At 43.4% G+C, this 19,438-nt stretch overlaps 1 protein-coding gene across 1 annotated transcript; it reads left to right on the top strand.

Annotated features, from left to right (window-relative positions):
• Positions 1–2,846: 2,846 nt before the first annotated feature.
• Positions 2,847–19,397, top strand: LOC121958385. Its single transcript, XM_042507278.1, is given in 32 exon segments — positions 2,847–2,916; positions 3,992–4,012; positions 5,067–5,229; positions 5,455–5,723; positions 5,972–6,117; positions 6,206–6,539; positions 10,386–10,548; positions 10,672–10,940; positions 11,036–11,181; positions 11,270–11,579; positions 12,013–12,175; positions 12,300–12,381; positions 12,383–12,569; positions 12,665–12,810; positions 12,898–13,207; positions 13,643–13,805; positions 13,930–14,198; positions 14,294–14,439; positions 14,528–14,837; positions 15,276–15,438; positions 15,557–15,825; positions 15,922–16,067; positions 16,156–16,465; positions 16,899–17,061; positions 17,179–17,447; positions 17,543–17,688; positions 17,777–17,975; positions 17,978–18,082; positions 18,184–18,355; positions 18,452–18,717; positions 18,883–18,992; positions 19,105–19,397. Coding segments are annotated over 32 exon segments (6,228 nt in total). The 5' UTR covers positions 2,847–2,861; the 3' UTR covers positions 19,363–19,397.
• Positions 19,398–19,438: the final 41 nt, after the last annotated feature.

Below are 19,438 nucleotides of genomic sequence, written 5' to 3'. Positions count from 1 at the left end.
TATGAAACAGCAGGATACATCCTGGACGTCCTTCAGTTGATGTTTTTTATGTTATTTTAATTTAAGTATCAGTTGTAAGAGATTCAAGATTTTTGCGACATTAAAATTCTTAAGTTACTGCTAAACTCACAATCTTTTCTCACTTTCTCTGTCTCTGTTATCACTTTCTCAGGTGAATCAAGATCAACAGTAGTGTAAACGTGAATCACCACAGTTCCGTAAATTATCGACTTGACCAGCACCCAGACAGGTTTCTAAGGTACGTGTGTCAATACTCTATTTAAGACAACAAAAATGTGAAATCAAATTATGCTTTAAGTATCAACAATAACCCTACACTAATTAAAACAGTGACTAACTAACTGTAGTTACAGCTCTTTGGATCCTCTCTGCTATGATTGACCACAGTTCAGGAAGTGGGAAAGTATTAAAAATTGGACGGGTGGCTTTTTTTTCTTAATGTCTAACTCTGGCCTGCTGCCCATTTAATGCACTGGAGAGCATCTGTGACAACAAAGTGCTTAAGTTGTCATTATTTAGTAACTATGAAGTATAATTCACCTTGTGCCAATATTTAACATCTTTTGATTCTGTGATTTCTTTAATTTGTCCATCTTTTGAATTTAGTATCAATTAGAAAATATGCATATTGTGCCAATTCAGCAGACAGAACACAACCTCTTCTTATTGTATTTTGCATTTTTCTTCTGTTATTGGAGACTCAATCTGGAGACCTTTAATCTTTTTTTTGTACCAAATGATAAAGAAAGTTAATCTTACATCCTGACATGACCAGTTAGTAAGCTGACACTTAATCAAAATTTTACTGAGAGCAAGGGTAGAAAACATTAACCAAGCAAACCCATGCTCTGTTGTTTTGAAACCTTATATAACCGCATTTCAAAAGGCCTTTCTCCTTACTGTCACAATGCCTATTCCATTATAAGAATAGACGTAAAAATGATGGATGTTGTGTAAAGATTGCAGCCATAATGTGAACATATGTGTACCTGTGTTGTATTGTTTCTTGTTATGTAAGCATTTCATCAGCATGTCAACAATAGCTATTCATCACTCTCTGGTTGAGTTCTTTACCTTTAAAGTTTTTTTTGGAATTGCACTGAAAGACAAGAACAGTTGTTATCAGTGATGGGTTTCAGTGTCAAGGTGCTTGTGTTAAGTGATTTTGTTTATTTGGGAATGACGTCCCTCTTTGACATGTTTGTTTCCGAGATGACAACAGAACTCATCCACCCTGCTTGCCCAGCAAACGCCCATAAGGACTGTTATTTTTATGTTACGTTTTTTGAATGATGCCTGTGGTTTATGTTATAAGTTTGCAATAGATGTCTTTGAATTACTCAGAAACTAAGATGAAAGCGGCAAAAACCAGTTTAATCAGCTGACACCGTACTGTAGATAAATTCTCTTAAATCTGAGTCAGATGTGGGACCAAGTCATTGACAGGTTACTGCTCTTTGTGCAACTTCAAACGTCAAAGTTGTTGCATCTCTATCTGTAACCAGCTCATTTTGCATACCGCAAATCCTGTGTGTGTGTATGTGTGTGTTTGTGTGTGTGTGTGTGTGTGTGTGTGTGTGTGTGTTCTTTTTTGTCATTCTGTGTCACTCTCTAAATTTGAACATTTGCGGCATCATGAAGGAAGTGCAGCAGTTAGAGGAGATTGAGTTGAGTGAATAATTGATCTGCAGATCCGGTCAGAGCTGATCAGATCAGTGGATGAGAGGAGCAGCTGCTGCACAGGAAAGTGAAAACAAACTTTAAGACCCAGCACAGTGAATGGTTAAGTGTTACTTTCACTGCACCTGATGTTCTGCTACTCCGTCTGTGCCCAGAGTGCACTCTGCACCCCATGCTCCGACAGTGTGGCGCAATCCATAACCGAACAGTAAATATATTTATGTAACGCTCCTTATGAACGGTCCGGCTCCGAAAATAGAAAATCAATTTGTAGTGGCAGATGTTTTGATCGTGTTTGGCTGTGAGGGAAACCCTGTTCATGTTAAAGTCCTTGTTGAGTCAAGTCTAAATTCATTAAATTTGTGACTTGAGGGTAAGTCATGTGACTGGAGTCATAAATACCTGTCATGAGTAGTGTCAAGATTATGTCCCGTCACATCGGCATGATAATAGCTAGCCTGTAAGACGGCAGTGACATAACCAGACGGTGTTTTGTCTCTGAAATGCTATTTTTATCTCTACAGAGACAGCCAAGGTGCTGACATACACGATTCTTCCACAAACAATGACCACTACAACTTTTGTCACATCTTCAGAAATGTTCCACTGCTGGCTGTTTCTCAACTGCTGGACATGTCAGGTATGTGCACTGGGTTTGCAAAAGTCCCAAATGTGACTGGTTTGTCCACTCCTTCAGTGTGGCCATGGAAGAAATTAAGTTCAGCCATAAAAGTTATGCATTAATGGAGTCCTATTAAGCTCTATTTAGACTGTGAAACAGGCAATTCTCTGTCATTAAACCAGCTATAATAATCAAATTTTTCATCCAGATATCACATTGAAAAAAATGAAAATCAAAAGTATTTTCTATCTAGATTTTTAAAAAGTCCAGCTGTCCATGTGATTAGCCAGCTATCCTCATTACATCTTTAATTCTTACAATGAAAGGGCTTCCACCTTAAACAGTGGTTTCTAATATGAGTACTATGACATGACATCACTGGATAACTGGAGGCTTTTTTCCAGAAATTAAGCAAAAGTAACAAGGAAACTGCTCAGATTTTAGGTGGGGTGCCTCGTGGGAGGAGCACTCCTAGTGGCAGGTGACAGGTCAAACCAGGCATATAAAGAGTGACAAACGTGAACCGTGTAGTCACACAATGGCTGTGCACAAGTGGATCTGCGTGTTGACTTTAGCAAGCCTTTTATCTGCAGGTAAGTCACACTTAGATTTGACTAACAAAATAGTTAGCAACTAGCAAAATAGTTTAATATACAGGTGTAGGCTGAGTTTAAGATGAACTTTTTGTTTTATTTTAAATAATCTTCCTGCCCATTAATGTTACTTTTAAGGCTGTTTGATCTTGACCTTGGCTTGCTGGCATTGTCTTGTGATCATGGAACATGAAAGTGGTTGAATGTTGTTTGTGAGGCATGATTTCAATGGGAAACCTGTACATTTTAATCTAATAAAGTCTAATATATATTTGAGCTCAGTGGTAGGCAACCTGCAGCTCTGGAGCCACATGCGGCTCTTAAGCTCCTCTCCAGTGGCCTCATGTGGCTTTGACAGAAAATGAAATAAAGGTTATTTTTATAAGATCATAATTTTGACACATCACTGTTGTAAGATCTAAAGTGATTTCACATTCTGTCATTGCAAAAATGATCAGCCTACACACAGAATAAAAACTGTTATTAATGTTTCATTAACCAAAGAATGCATCATACATATGAAGCTTGGCACTTATTACTTTAAATTTGTTGCCGTTTCCTCTAAATTTTGTTGGACATCAATAGTGTTGGTTAGTCTCCCAAGGCTAACTATGGAATCCAAATCCAAAAATGGACAAGGCTTGGAGGAAAACAAAGAATTTAATAGTGTGTGGACAGATTTGTTTGCTTTCACCACCAACGCTGCAAAGTTTCAGTATCAAATAATCATAAATAGCCCACTGCAGAGCAGACACTTTTTGGTAAAACAATAATGAATGCCCATTATCAGCTCAGATATGCTTTGTGGCTCCATACAGATTTAATTTTTTAAAATTTTTTCATTAATTTATTTAGCCAAAATAGGTCTTTAGATATCAAAGATTGCCGATCCTTAGCAAGCCGAATGCTATGATGAAATAACATAGATTTTGTTTCAAGTTTAATTGTTCAAATAGGGTATGTTTTTGAAAAACAGGTATGTAATATGTTTCTTTTCTATTGGGGTGTTGCCCTTAAAAAATACCTCAGACTACTCAGATTGATTTTCTAACCCATTTGTTTGTCTTTTTCCTAGAGTCACATGCTCAACTTGATGGTGAGTTGAAAACATTGAATATCAATTTAAATGTCTAGGTTCCATATTGCTTTTACATTTCACTGTTTTCCAAGTGAAGAAAAATGTGTTTTTTTTTATGCCAGTAACAACCAGGGCCAAACTGATCAAAAAAATAATCTGGATGAGAAGAGAGATTAGGATTTGGAAAGATCATGGTTTGCTATCCAGGATCAGATGATCCATTTTACTTTTGAGCTGCGTTTTTAAAGCAACATTGAACTGGATGAACCTGATCCAGACACAAACTTTTCAAGACCAAATTCCAATAACCAGTTCTGTAAATGGGACTAAATATTACAATGTAGGCTACTGACCATGGAAAGAACAACAGGTAGAATAGCCAGCACGGGGATACTTTTTGTGTTTGTAATTGACGAGGGAAAACAGCACAGGTGTGCAGTTGTTCAAACTACTTTTGACTGTGTTATTGTAATTATTATAAAATGTTTAACTTATTTTTATATCTGTATTTCTTTTATGATTTTGCCTGCTATTTGGGGATTGTTTTATGGGGACTAAATCCCTTTTTTGTTTAAACATAACTCTACTGAAAGGCATTATAGGTAGCCCAAGGTCTATATTCTTTATCACTGTAATGGTTCATCAAATCAGGTGCATAACATAAATAAGTATACATTTACTAACCAATTGAAAATCTTTTTTTCATTTTAAAGTTGTATTATTTTTTTCCTAATTCTGAATCCATGCTTTTGCTGGGATCAGGATCAGGAGTTTTTGTTTGTTTTTAATCCCAATCTTACTAAAAGTTTTGAACAATACATACTGAAGGTTTTATCCATATCAAAATTAACACCAGATTACTTTATCTAATCCAGTTTTAGAATCTTGTTTTTTCTTTTAAACAACCAATTTTAAATTGTTGATAAACTCTGATGAAAAACCTGAACAACTGGGTCCTGCGGAGGCCTGACATGTCAGCATACTTAATTAATTTAAAATGTTTTCACTGATTTAGCTTCTAAAATTTGTTCTGTAATCTATCTAATCTAATCTATTCTGATGTTTTTTTCAGTATGTGGCACTGCTCCCTTGAACAACAGGATAGTCGGAGGTCAAGATGCACAACCTGGAAGTTGGCCATGGCAAGCGAGTGTGCAGATATTTGGTGGCCATTTTTGTGGTGGTTCCCTTATAAACAAAGAGTGGGTGATGTCTGCTGCTCACTGCTTCTCCAGGTGAGTGATACAAGCCTCAACATGGTCTTTATCATTAAAATGATTCAGTCAGGACTGGCATTTGACCAATATTTGTCTAAGAAGGAGTATCAGGGGGGAAATTTCTAAATACTGAAATACTTGACATTCCTGGAAGCAGGGTGAACCAGTACATATACACACATTTCTATGCCAGCTTGTGCCCTAATTCCACTATTAATATTTCTTATTATATTTTACCTTCAGCTCAGAGCCAGGAGGATGGAGCATATCGTTAGGTCGTCAGAACCTGCAGGGCAACAACCCAAACGAAGTGTCCATAACTGTTGCTGAGATCGTGCTACACCCAGGTTATGACAGTTCCACCAGCGACAACGACATTGCTCTGCTCAGACTCTCCTCAGCAGTCACATTCACAGACTACATCAGACCTGTGTGTCTGGCAGCCAGTGACAGTGTGTTCAACAACGGGACTGATAGCTGGGTCACTGGCTGGGGCGCGGTCCAGGAGGGAGGTGAGGATGTAAACATGTATAGGTGATTTAGACTTGTAGCAGCTGCACAGTTACGCACATGCTTAAATATCCAATATTTACACAGTCGATTCAGCCATGTTGTTTTTACAGTCTTTTTTTTTTCTTTTTTTTTGTTTTCAGGAGAGAGTTGTATAAGTCAAGGTTTAAGAGATTTTTCCTGCCTTTTTGCTACATGACACAGTCCAATAAGATCCTGTATATACATACATATTTTTCTTATGTTTCAGTACCCCTTCCCTTCCCTGGAACTCTGCAAGAAGTGGAGGTGCCAGTTCTGGGGAACAGACAGTGTAACTGTCTCAATGGAGTCGGCACAGTCACAGACAACATGATCTGTGCTGGTGTTCTGGCAGGAGGCAAAGACTCATGTCAGGTAGGCTGCTTCATTCAATCCGTCACTTGTTGGTAAATGTGTTTAGGACTTAGTGAAATCCTCAGACGTGTCCTCCCCATCTCCTCAGGGTGACTCAGGAGGTCCGATGGTGAACAAGCAGGGCCCCGTCTGGATCCAGTCTGGAATAGTTAGTTTTGGGTTTGGCTGTGCTCGGCCCAATCTGCCGGGAGTGTACGCCAGAGTGTCCAGATACCAGTCCTGGATCGACTCCCACATCAGCTCTGACAAGCCAGGCTTTGTCCGCTTCACCTCCAGTGGGCTGGATGCTGACAGCAGCTACACCTGTCCTGGTCTGCCAGCTCCTGCTGTTACTCTTCCTGCTACTGCAGGACCAGATGTTACAGCCACAGAGCCAGTATCCGAAACCACAGTTCATGCATATACCACACCCAGTGCTGAATGTAAGTAAGCAGAACACCACAGTATGTTGAATATGCATGATTATTTGTGTGTTATTCTTTCAGTATTAGAAGCAGTGTAATATTTCTAAAATCTGTAAATTTATTCTCTCTTAGCCCCCCAGCGGTAAAATAAAGAATGATGCTGACACACAACTGTGGAAAATAGTGGTTTTGAATTGAAGTTACTTCATGCTTTAGCTGTTTTTTATTAATGATATATATATATTTGTAATAATCTTCTCTTAATAGCTTTTTGTAAGAAAAAGATGACAATCCTGTTAAAAATAGTCACGCTCTTTATGTAGTGAAAGAATGAATGGTCAAGGTTAACACTTCTGTTTGGCAATCTGTCTTGTTTGATGCTGCCAGTAGGAGTCACCAAAGACAGAAAAATGCAAATCTCTCATACACGCTTGAACTACTGATCAGCGTGCTTAGTTTGAATTCTAGACTTCAAGTGTACTTAGAAATCCATGTTTATTAGTGCTGTACCGTTTTTTATGTTGCATTTATCACTTAATTTACTTTCTATGTTTGGGTTAGCACACTTAATTTAAGATCAACACTTATTAGAGGACCTTTGTTTGCAGTGTGTGGCATCACTCCCTGAACAACAGGATAGTTGGAGGTGAAGACGCTCCAGCTGGAAGTTGGCCCTGGCAGGTTAGTCTGCAGAGATTTGGCAGCCATGTTTGTGGTGGTTCCCTCATCAACAGAGAGTGGGTGATGTCTGCTGCTCACTGCTTCTCCAGGTGAGAAACTGAAATATAAAAAAAAAAAAAAAAAAAAAAACTGTTAAGTGTCTCATTCCTTAGTTTTACTTTTGGTTCATGTTAACACTAAAACTAAAAACATTTTTGTCATTTCTGCCTCAGCACAAGTACTTCTAGATGGCAGGTTTCTCTGGGTCGTCAGAACCTGCAGGGCAACAACCCAAACGAAGTGTCCAGAAGTGTTGCTGAGATCGTGCTACACCCAGGTTATGACAGTTCCACCAGCGACAACGACATTGCTCTGCTCAGACTCTCCTCAGCAGTCACATTCACAGACTACATCAGACCTGTGTGTCTGGCAGCCAGTGACAGTGTGTTCAACAACGGGACTGATAGCTGGGTCACTGGCTTTGGTGCAGTCCAGGAGGGAGGTGAGTCTGCTTGTTGCTGACAAACAGTTCAGTTTCAGTGTCCTATAAACAGCTGATGGATGTGTGAATTGTCTCTCTTCTCGTTGCTCCCTCAGTGTCATTACCGTTCCCTGAAACTCTGCAAGAAGTGGAGGTGCCAGTTCTGGGGAACAGACAGTGTAACTGTCTCAATGGAGTCGGTACAGTCACAGACAACATGATCTGTGCTGGTGTTCTGGCAGGAGGCAAAGACTCATGTCAGGTAGGCTGCTTCATTCAATCTCTCACTTGTTGGTAAATGTGTTTAGGACTTAGTGAAATCCTCAGACGTGTCCTCCCCGTCTCCTCAGGGTGACTCAGGAGGTCCGATGGTGAACCAGCAGGGCCCCGTCTGGATCCAGTCTGGAATAGTTAGTTTTGGGTTTGGCTGTGCTCGGCCCAATCTGCCGGGAGTGTACGCCAGAGTGTCCAGATACCAGTCCTGGATCGACTCCCACATCAGCTCTGATAAGCCAGGCTTTGTCCGCTTCACCTCCAGTGGGCTGGATGCTGACAGCAGCTACACCTGTCCTGGTCTGCCAGCTCCTGCTGTTACTCTTCCTGCTACTGCAGGACCAGACACGACTATAGATTCAGGATCCACAGCATCAAGTGCTGAATGTAAGTATCCTGATTACAGCAGTCCTCTGAATATGCATTTATAGTTGTCTCTTGTTTGTAGAGTGATAGTTCAGGGAACAATTGTCAGTATATATATGTTGATGTCAGTCCTCTCATATTAGCATGTGTGTCATGCTGTGCACCCCAGTGTCTGCTCTGATGCTCCCATTGAGTGTCTCCATTATCAGAAATGTACAAACCATACTGATATGAAGCTAATAATCATCATAGTGTCTGTGTCTGATTGGTTCTGCATGTCCATGATGCTTTGAAATGCATTCAGCTTTCAGCCTTCATGTTGCATTTTCTGCAGGAAATACATTCTTGTTGTCACCGCTGCTCCCAGTTGCATTTAGTTTCATAAGTTCTTAAATTATTGTGAGTGTTTTTGTGCTAGTTTACAGTTGTATTTCTGTGCCTTGTTGTTTGCAGTGTGTGGCATCACTCCCTGAACAACAAGATAGTTGGAGGTGAAGACGCTCCAGCTGGAAGTTGGCCCTGGCAGGTTAGTCTGCAGAGATTTGGCAGCCATGTTTGTGGTGGTTCCCTCATCAACACAGAGAGTGGGTGATGTCTGCTGCTCACTGCTTCTCCAGGTGAGAAACTGAAATATGAAAAAAAAAAAAAAAAAAAACCTGTTAAGTGTTTCAGTCCTTAGTTTTGCTTTTGGGTCATGTTTACCCTAAAACTAAAACTTTTTTTGTCATTTCTACCTCAGCACAAGTACTTCTAGATGGCAGGTTTCTCTGGGTCGTCAGAACCTGCAGGGCAACAACCCAAACGAAGTGTCCATAAGTGTTGCTGAGATCGTGCTACACCCAGGTTATGACAGTTCCACCAGCGACAACGACATTGCTCTGCTCAGACTCTCCTCAGCAGTCACATTCACAGACTACATCAGACCTGTGTGTCTGGCAGCCAGTGACAGTGTGTTCAACAACGGGACTGATAGCTGGGTCACTGGCTTTGGTGCAGTCCAGGAGGGAGGTGAGTCTGCTTGTTGCTGACAAACAGTTCAGTTTCAGTGTCCTATAAACAGCTGATGGATGTGTGAATTGTCTCTCTTCTCGTTGCTCCCTCAGTGTCATTACCGTTCCCTGAAACTCTGCAAGAAGTGGAGGTGCCAGTTCTGGGGAACAGACAGTGTAACTGTCTCAATGGAGTCGGTACAGTCACAGACAACATGATCTGTGCTGGTGTTCTGGCAGGAGGCAAAGACTCATGTCAGGTAGGCTGCTTCATTCAATCTCTCACTTGTTGGTAAATGTGTTTAGGACTTAGTGAAATCCTCAGACGTGTCCTCCCCGTCTCCTCAGGGTGACTCAGGAGGTCCGATGGTGAACAAGCAGGGCCCCGTCTGGATCCAGTCTGGAATAGTTAGTTTTGGTTTTGGCTGCGCTCGGCCCAATCTGCCGGGAGTGTACGCCAGAGTGTCCAGATACCAGTCCTGGATCAACTCCCACATCAGCTCTGATAAGCCAGGCTTTGTCCGCTTCACCTCCAGTGGGCTGGATGCTGACAGCAGCTACACCTGTCCTGGTCTGCCAGCTCCTGCTGTTACTCTCCTGCTACTGCAGGACCAGACACAACTATAGATTCAGGATCCACAGCATCAAGTGCTGAATGTAAGTATCCTGATTACAGCAGTCCTCTCAATATGCATTTATAGTTGACTCTTGTTTGTAGAGTGACAGTTCAGGGAACAATTTGTTCAGTATACTGTATATGTTGATTTCAGTCCTCTCATATTAGCATGTGGTGTCATGCTGTGCACCCCAGTGTCTGCTCTGATGCTCCCATTGAGTGTCTCCATGATCAGAAATGTACAAACCATACTGATATGAAGCTAATAATCATCATAGTGTCTGTGTCTGATTGGTTCTGCATGTCCATGATGCTTTGAAATGCATTCAGCTTTCAGCATTCACGTTGCATTTTCTGCAGGAAATACATTCTTGTTATCACCGCTGCTCCCAGTTGCATTTAGTTTCATAAGTTCTTAAATTATTGTGAGTGTTTTTGTGCTAATTCACAGTTGTATTTCTGTGCCTTGTTGTTTGCAGTGTGTGGCATCACTCCCCTGAACAACAGGATAGTTGGAGGTGAAGACGCTCCAGCTGGAAGTTGGCCCTGGCAGGTTAGTCTGCAGAGATTTGGCAGCCATGTTTGTGGTGGTTCCCTCATCAACAGAGAGTGGGTGATGTCTGCTGCTCACTGCTTCTCCAGGTGAGAAACTGAAATATGAAAAAAAAAATAATAATAAAACGTGTTAAGTGTCTCATTCCTTAGTTTTACTTTTGGTCCATGTTAACCCTAAAACTAAAACTTTTTTTGCCATTTCTACCTCAGCACAAGTACTTCTAGATGGCAGGTTTCTCTGGGTCGTCAGAACCTGCAGGGCAACAACCCAAACGAAGTGTCCAGAAGTGTTGCTGAGATCGTGCTACACCCAGGTTATGACAGTTCCACCAGCGACAACGACATTGCTCTGCTCAGACTCTCCTCAGCAGTCACATTCACAGACTACATCAGACCTGTGTGTCTGGCAGCCAGTGACAGTGTGTTCAACAACGGGACTGATAGCTGGGTCACTGGCTTTGGCGCTGTCCAGGAGGGAGGTGAGTCTGCTTGTTGCTGACAAACAGTTCAGTTTCAGTGTCCTATAAACAGTCGATGGATGTGTGAACTGTCTCTCTTCTCATTTCTCCCTCAGTGTCATTACCGTTCCCTGAAACTCTGCAAGAAGTGGAGGTGCCAGTTCTGGGGAACAGACAGTGTAACTGTCTCAATGGAGTCGGTACAGTCACAGACAACATGATCTGTGCTGGTGTTCTGGCAGGAGGCAAAGACTCATGTCAGGTAGGCTGCTTCATTCAGTCTGTCACTTGTTGGTAAATGTGTTTAGGACTTAGTGAAATCCTCAGACGTGTCCTCTCTGTCTCCTCAGGGTGACTCAGGAGGTCCGATGGTGAACCAGCAGGGCCCCGTCTGGATCCAGTCTGGAATAGTTAGTTTTGGTTTTGGCTGTGCTCGGCCCAATCTGCCGGGAGTGTACGCCAGAGTGTCCAGATACCAGTCCTGGATCGACTCCCACATCAGTTCTGATAAGCCAGGCTTTGTCCGCTTCACCTCCAGTGGGCTGGATGCTGACAGCAGCTACACCTGTCCTGGTCTGCCAGCTCCTGCTGTTACTCTTCCTGCTACTGCAGGACCAGACACAACTATAGATTCAGGATCCACAGCATCAAGTGCTGAATGTAAGTATCCTGATTACAGCAGTCCTCTGAATATGCATTTATAGTTGTCTCTTGTTTGTAGAGTGACAGTTCAGGGAACAATTTGTTCAGTATATATGTTGATTTCAGCCCTCTCATATTAGCATGTGGTGTCATGCTGTGCACCCCAGTGTCTGCTCTGATGCTCCCATTGAGTGTCTCCATGATCAGAAATGTACAAACCATACTGATATGAAGCTAATAATCATCATAGTGTCTGTGTCTGATTGGTTCTGCATGTCCATGATGCTTTGAAATGCGTTCAGCTTTCAGCATTCACGTTGCATTTTCTGGGGAAATACATTCTTGTTATCACCACTGCTCCCAGTTGCATTTGGTTTCATAAGTTCTTAAATTATTGTGAGTGTTTTTGTGCTAGTTTCACAGTTGTATTTCTGTGCCTTGTTGTTTGCAGTGTGTGGCATCACTCCTCTGAACAACAGGATAGTTGGAGGTGAAGACGCTCCAGCTGGAAGTTGGCCCTGGCAGGTTAGTCTGCAGAGATTTGGCAGCCATGTTTGTGGTGGTTCCCTCATCAACAGAGAGTGGGTGATGTCTGCTGCTCACTGCTTCTCCAGGTGAGAAACTGAAATATGAAAAAAAATAATAAAATAAAACGTGTTAAGTGTCTCATTCTTTAGTTTTACTTTTGGTCCATGATTTCCCCTAAAACTAAAACTTTTTTTGCCATTTCTACCTCAGCACAAGTACTTCTAGATGGCAGGTTTCTCTGGGTCGTCAGAACCTGCAGGGCAACAACCCAAACGAAGTGTCCAGAAGTGTTTGCTGAGATCGTGCTACACCCAGGTTATGACAGTTCCACCAGCGACAACGACATTGCTCTGCTCAGACTCTCCTCAGCAGTCACATTCACAGACTACATCAGACCTGTGTGTCTGGCAGCCAGTGACAGTGTGTTCAACAACGGGACTGATAGCTGGGTCACTGGCTTTGGTGCAGTCCAGGAGGGAGGTGAGTCTGCTTGTTGCTGACAAACAGTTTAGTTTCAGTGTCCTATAAACAGCTGATGGATGTGTGAATTGTCTCTCTTCTCGTTGCTCCCTCAGTGTCATTACCGTTCCCTGAAACTCTGCAAGAAGTGGAGGTGCCAGTTCTGGGGAACAGACAGTGTAACTGTCTCAATGGAGTCGGCACAGTCACAGACAACATGATCTGTGCTGGTGTTCTGGCAGGAGGCAAAGACTCATGTCAGGTAGGCTGCTTCATTCAATCTCTCACTTGTTGGTAAATGTGTTTAGGACTTAGTGAAATCCTCAGACGTGTCCTCCCATCTCCTCAGGGTGACTCAGGAGGTCCGATGGTGAACCAGCAGGGCCCCGTCTGGATCCAGTCTGGAATAGTTAGTTTTGGTTTTGGCTGTGCTCGGCCCAATCTGCCGGGAGTGTACGCCAGAGTGTCCAGATACCAGTCCTGGATCGACTCCCACATCAGCTCTGATAAGCCAGGCTTTGTCCGCTTCACCTCCAGTGGGCTGGATGCTGACAGCAGCTACACCTGTCCTGGTCTGCCAGCTCCTGCTGTTACTCTTCCTGCTACTGCAGGACCAGACACGACTATAGATTCAGGATCCACAGCATCAAGTGCTGAATGTAAGTATCCTGATTACAGCAGTCCTCTGAATATGCATTTATAGTTGTCTCTGGTTTGTAGAGTGACAGTTCAGGGAACAATTTCAGTATACTGTATATGTTGATGTCAGTCTTCTCATATTAGCATGTGGTGTCATGCTGTGCACCCCAGTGTCTGCTCTGATGCTCCCATTGAGTGTCTCCATTATCAGAAATGTACAAACCATACTGATATGAAGCTAATAATCATCATAGTGTCTGTGTCTGATTGGTTCTGCATGTCCATGATGCTTTGAAATGCATTCAGCTTTCAGCATTCACGTTGCATTTTCTGCAGGAAATACATTCTTGTTATCACCGCTGCTCCCAGTTGCATTTGGTTTCATAAGTTCTTAAATTATTGTGAGTGTTTTTGTGCTAGTTTACAGTTGTATTTCTGTGCCTTGTTGTTTGCAGTGTGTGGCATCACTCCTCTGAACAACAGGATAGTTGGAGGTGAAGACGCTCCAGCTGGAAGTTGGCCCTGGCAGGTTAGTCTGCAGAGATTTGGCAGCCATGTTTGTGGTGGTTCCCTCATCAACAGAGAGTGGGTGATGTCTGCTGCTCACTGCTTCTCCAGGTGAGAAACTGAAATATGAAAAAAAAAAAAAATATAATAAAACGTGTTAAGTGTCTCATTCCTTAGTTTTACTTTTGGTCCATGTTAACCCTAAAACTAAAACGTTTTGTCATTTCTACCTCAGCACAAGTACTTCTAGATGGCAGGTTTCTCTGGGTCGTCAGAACCTGCAGGGCAACAACCCAAACGAAGTGTCCAGAAGTGTTGCTGAGATCGTGCTACACCCAGGTTATGACAGTTCCACCAGCGACAACGACATTGCTCTGCTCAGACTCTCCTCAGCAGTCACATTCACAGACTACATCAGACCTGTGTGTCTGGCAGCCAGTGACAGTGTGTTCAACAACGGGACTGATAGCTGGGTCACTGGCTTTGGTGCAGTCCAGGAGGGAGGTGAGTCTGCTTGTTGCTGACAAACAGTTCAGTTTCAGTGTCCTATAAACAGCTGATGGATGTGTGAATTGTCTCTCTTCTCGTTGCTCCCTCAGTGTCATTACCGTTCCCTGAAACTCTGCAAGAAGTGGAGGTGCCAGTTCTGGGGAACAGACAGTGTAACTGTCTCAATGGAGTCGGCACAGTCACAGACAACATGATCTGTGCTGGTGTTCTGGCAGGAGGCAAAGACTCATGTCAGGTAGGCTGCTTCATTCAATCTCTCACTTGTTGGTAAATGTGTTTAGGACTTAGTGAAATCCTCAGACGTGTCCTCCCCGTCTCCTCAGGGTGACTCAGGAGGTCCGATGGTGAACCAGCAGGGCCCCGTCTGGATCCAGTCTGGAATAGTTAGTTTTGGGTTTGGCTGTGCTCGGCCCAATCTGCCGGGAGTGTACGCCAGAGTGTCCAGATACCAGTCCTGGATCGACTCCCACATCAGCTCTGATAAGCCAGGCTTTGTCCGCTTCACCTCCAGTGGGCTGGATGCTGACAGCAGCTACACCTGTCCTGGTCTGCCAGCTCCTGCTGTTACTCTTCCTGCTACTGCAGGACCAGACACGACTATAGATTCAGGATCCACAGCATCAAGTGCTGAATGTAAGTATCCTGATTACAGCAGTCCTCTGAATATGCATTTATAGTTGTCTCTTGTTTGTAGAGTGACAGTTCAGGGAACAATTTGTCAGTATACTGTATATGTTGATGTCAGTCTTCTCATATTAGCATGTGACGTCATGCTGTGCACCCCAGTGTCTGCTCTGATGCTCCCATTTAGTGTCTCCATTATCAGAAATGTACAAACCATTACTGATATGAAGCTAATAATCATCATAGTGTCTGTGTCTGATTGGTTCTGCATGTCCATAATGCTTTGAAATGCATTCAGCTTTCAGCATTCACGTTGCATTTTCTGTAGGAAATACATTCTTGTTATCACCGCTGCTCCCAGTTGCATTTAGTTTCATAAGTTCTTAAATTATTGTGAGTGTTTTTGTGCTAGTTCACAGTTGTATTTCTGTGCCTTGTTGTTTGCAGTGTGTGGCATCACTCCCCTGAACAACAGGATAGTTGGAGGTGAAGACGCTCCAGCTGGAAGTTGGCCCTGGCAGGTTAGTCTGCAGAGATTTGGCAGCCATGTTTGTGGTGGTTCCCTCATCAACAGAGAGTGGGTGATGTCTGCTGCTCACTGCTTCTCCAGGTGAGAAACTGAAATATGAAAAAAAAAAAAAAACATGTTAAGTGTCTCATTCTTTAGTTTTACTTTTGGTTCATGTTAACACTAAAACTAAAAACTTTTTTTGTCATTTCTACCTCAGCACAAGTACTTCTAGATGGCAGGTTTCTCTGGGTCGTCAGAACCTGCAGGGCAACAACCCAAACGAAGTGTCCAGAAGTGTTGCTGAGATCGTGCTACACCCAGGTTATGACAGTTCCACCAGCGACAACGACATTGCTCTGCTCAGACTCTCCTCAGCAGTCACATTCACAGACTACATCAGACCTGTGTGTCTGGCAGCCAGTGACAGTGTGTTCAACAACGGGACTGATAGCTGGGTCACTGGCTTTGGTGCAGTCCAGGAGGGAGGTGAGTCTGCTTGTTGCTGACAAACAGTTCAGTTTCAGTGTCCTATGAAACAGCTGATGGATGTGTGAATTGTCTCTCTTCTCGTTGCTCCCTCAGTGTCATTACCGTTCCCTGAAACTCTGCAAGAAGTGGAGGTGCCAGTTCTGGGGAACAGACAGTGTAACTGTCTCAATGGAGTCGGTACAGTCACAGACAACATGATCTGTGCTGGTGTTCTGGCAGGAGGCAAAGACTCATGTCAGGTAGGCTGCTTCATTCAATCTCTCACTTGTTGGTAAATGTGTTTAGGACTTAGTGAAATCCTCAGACGTGTCCTCCCCATCTCCTCAGGGTGACTCAGGAGGTCCGATGGTGAACCAGCAGGGCCCCGTCTGGATCCAGTCTGGAATAGTTAGTTTTGGTTTTGGCTGTGCTCGGCCCAATCTGCCGGGAGTGTACGCCAGAGTGTCCAGATACCAGTCCTGGATCGACTCCCACATCAGCTCTGATAAGCCAGGCTTTGTCCGCTTCACCTCCAGTGGGCTGGATGCTGACAGCAGCTACACCTGTCCTGGTCTGCCAGCTCCTGCTGTTACTCTTCCTGCTACTGCAGGACCAGACACGACTATAGATTCAGGATCCACAGCATCAAGTGCTGAATGTAAGTATCCTGATTACAGCAGTCCTCTGAATATGCATTTATAGTTGTCTCTTGTTTGTAGAGTGACAGTTCAGGGAACAATTTGTTCAGTATATATGTTGATTTCAGCCCTCTCATATTAGCATGTGGTGTCATGCTGTGCACCCCAATGTCTGCTCTGATGCTCCTATTAAGTGTCTCCATTATCAGAAATGTACAAACCATACTGATATGAAGCTAATAATCATCATAGTGTCTGTGTCTGATTGGTTCTGCATGTCCATGATGCTTTGAAATGCATTCAGCTTTCAGCATTCACGTTGCATTTTCTGCAGGAAATACATTCTTGTTATCACCGCTGCTCCCAGTTGCATTTGGTTTCATAAGTTCTTAAATTATTGTGAGTGTTTTTGTGCTAGTTCACAGTTGTATTTCTGTGCCTTGTTGTTTGCAGTGTGTGGCATCACTCCTCTGAACAACAGGATAGTTGGAGGTGAAGACGCTCCAGCTGGAAGTTGGCCCTGGCAGGTTAGTCTGCAGAGATTTGGCAGCCATGTTTGTGGTGGTTCCCTCATCAACAGAGAGTGGGTGATGTCTGCTGCTCACTGCTTCTCCAGGTGAGAAACTGAAATATGAAAAAAAAAAAAAAACCTGTTAAGTGTCTCATTCCTTAGTTTTACTTTTGGTCCATATTAACCCTAAAACTAAAACTTTTTTTGTCATTTCTACCTCAGCACAAGTACTTCTAGATGGCAGGTTTCTCTGGGTCGTCAGAACCTGCAGGGCAACAACCCAAACGAAGTGTCCAGAAGTGTTGCTGAGATCGTGCTACACCCAGGTTATGACAGTTCCACCAGCGACAACGACATTGCTCTGCTCAGACTCTCCTCAGCAGTCACATTCACAGACTACATCAGACCTGTGTGTCTGGCAGCCAGTGACAGTGTGTTCAACAACGGGACTGATAGCTGGGTCACTGGCTTTGGTGCAGTCCAGGAGGGAGGTGAGTCTGCTTGTTGCTGACAAACAGTTCAGTTTCAGTGTCCTATAAACAGCTGATAGATGTGTGAACTGTCTCTCTTCTCGTTGCTCCCTCAGTGTCATTACCGTTCCCTGAAACTCTGCAAGAAGTGGAGGTGCCAGTTCTGGGGAACAGACAGTGTAACTGTCTCAATGGAGTCGGCACAGTCACAGACAACATGATCTGTGCTGGTGTTCTGGCAGGAGGCAAAGACTCATGTCAGGTAGGCTGCTTCATTCAATCTCTCACTTGTTGGTAAATGTGTTTAGGACTTAGTGAAATCCTCAGACGTGTCCTCTCCGTCTCCTCAGGGTGACTCAGGAGGTCCGATGGTGAACAAGCAGGGCCCCGTCTGGATCCAGTCTGGAATAGTTAGTTTTGGTTTTGGCTGTGCTCGGCCCAATCTGCCGGGAGTGTACGCCAGAGTGTCCAGATACCAGTCCTGGATCGACTCCCACATCAGCTCTGATAAGCCAGGCTTTGTCCGCTTCACCTCCAGTGGGCTGGATGCTGAAGTAGCTACACCTGTCCTGGTCTGCCAGTTGCCACAACACCAACGACAAAACCAATTACGGCAAAACCAAGTACTACTACCCAAAGTGCAACAACCCCTGCAAGTGAGTGTACTGAGGATAAATATTTAGGTGAAATTTCCTTGAATTTTTTCTTTTTATCTGTTATATATATCTGCGTCTTTTTTTTCTTTTTATCTATTTAGGGGAAGTGTGTGGCAGAGCACCCATGAACAGCCGCGCTATCGGTGACAGTGGTGTTGCGCCTGGAGGGATGTGGCCCTGGATGGTTAGTCTCCACAAAAACGGCGTCTACACTTGTGGGGGAACCCTCATCTCTCGTAGGTTTGTCCTCACCTCTGCGCAGTGTTTCTCTAGGTAAGTACAGGTTTTTTGGGTTGTTTTTTTTTTCATTCATTAATTATGTAAGACATTTAGGACTGAAATCACTGAACATTTTTATCCTTGTTACAGCTCCAAACCAGATGCCAGTGAGTGGAGAGTGTTTGTGGGTCAGCGACCTGTGAACGGCTCTGACGAGTTTGAGATGTCTGTGGGTGTAAAGAGGATTTTAGTTAGCCAGTTGCCAGGTATCAATATTGCGTTGCTGAGGCTGAGTAAGCGGGTCAATCTCCAGGATTATATCCAGCCTGTGTGTACAGATGTCAGCAATTCCAGATCCTTCCCCATTGGCACGAAATGCTGGGTGGCAGGATGGGGCAAGGGCAGCAAGAGCACAGGTAAGCCTTTATTATTAAGCTTTTGTGTTTGTTGCCTGTATGATATTTAATTTATTTATATTTATTTTATTTAATATCTGTAGGATTTTAATAGTTGCCTGATCATATACAGGCATAATGTGATGATGGCAGTTGTATTTATGTGAGTTTATGTGATTTTTCCAGGCACTGCTAAAGCTGGCTCAAGCCTTCGAGACCTTGAAACTCAAGTTGCAAGTTGTGGGAGCGATTCTGATGCAGAGAACATTTGCACTTATGCTATGGACCTTCAACAGGTAAAATGAAGTTTTCCCATCTACCACAGTTCGTATAATCTGCTCACCTTGTCATCAGAGCGTAGGCTTGTCAACCTCACTTACAATGAATCCTGTGTTTTTATTTCTGCAGGAGGATCAAGGCAGCCCTCTGCTGTGTAAGTCAGACTCATCTTGGTTCCAAGTGGCCATTGTAACAATGAGTCAAAGTAAATCAGCCCGCGCTGATATCCAGGTCTTTGCCAAAACCTCAAAATTCGGGTCCTTCCTAAGGGAGACAGTTGACGACATGCCGACTCCCACAACAGGAAATGCAGCAGGTTTCTCAGTTTCCATTTTTCTCTCTTTCATTGTCCCCATCCTTTCATTGTTTCTGTGGTCAGGCTGTTAGGTGTGCTGTCACTTGGGGTGGTTGAAGGAGTTCATCATGCACCTAAATGCTTTCTGTAAAGGCAGATGCTATTTGC

This window comes from Plectropomus leopardus, chromosome 19 (assembly GCF_008729295.1).
Source record: "Plectropomus leopardus isolate mb chromosome 19, YSFRI_Pleo_2.0, whole genome shotgun sequence".
NCBI classification, from domain to species: domain Eukaryota; kingdom Metazoa; phylum Chordata; class Actinopteri; order Perciformes; family Serranidae; genus Plectropomus; species Plectropomus leopardus.
This window is presented reverse-complemented; position numbering and strand designations above follow the sequence as displayed.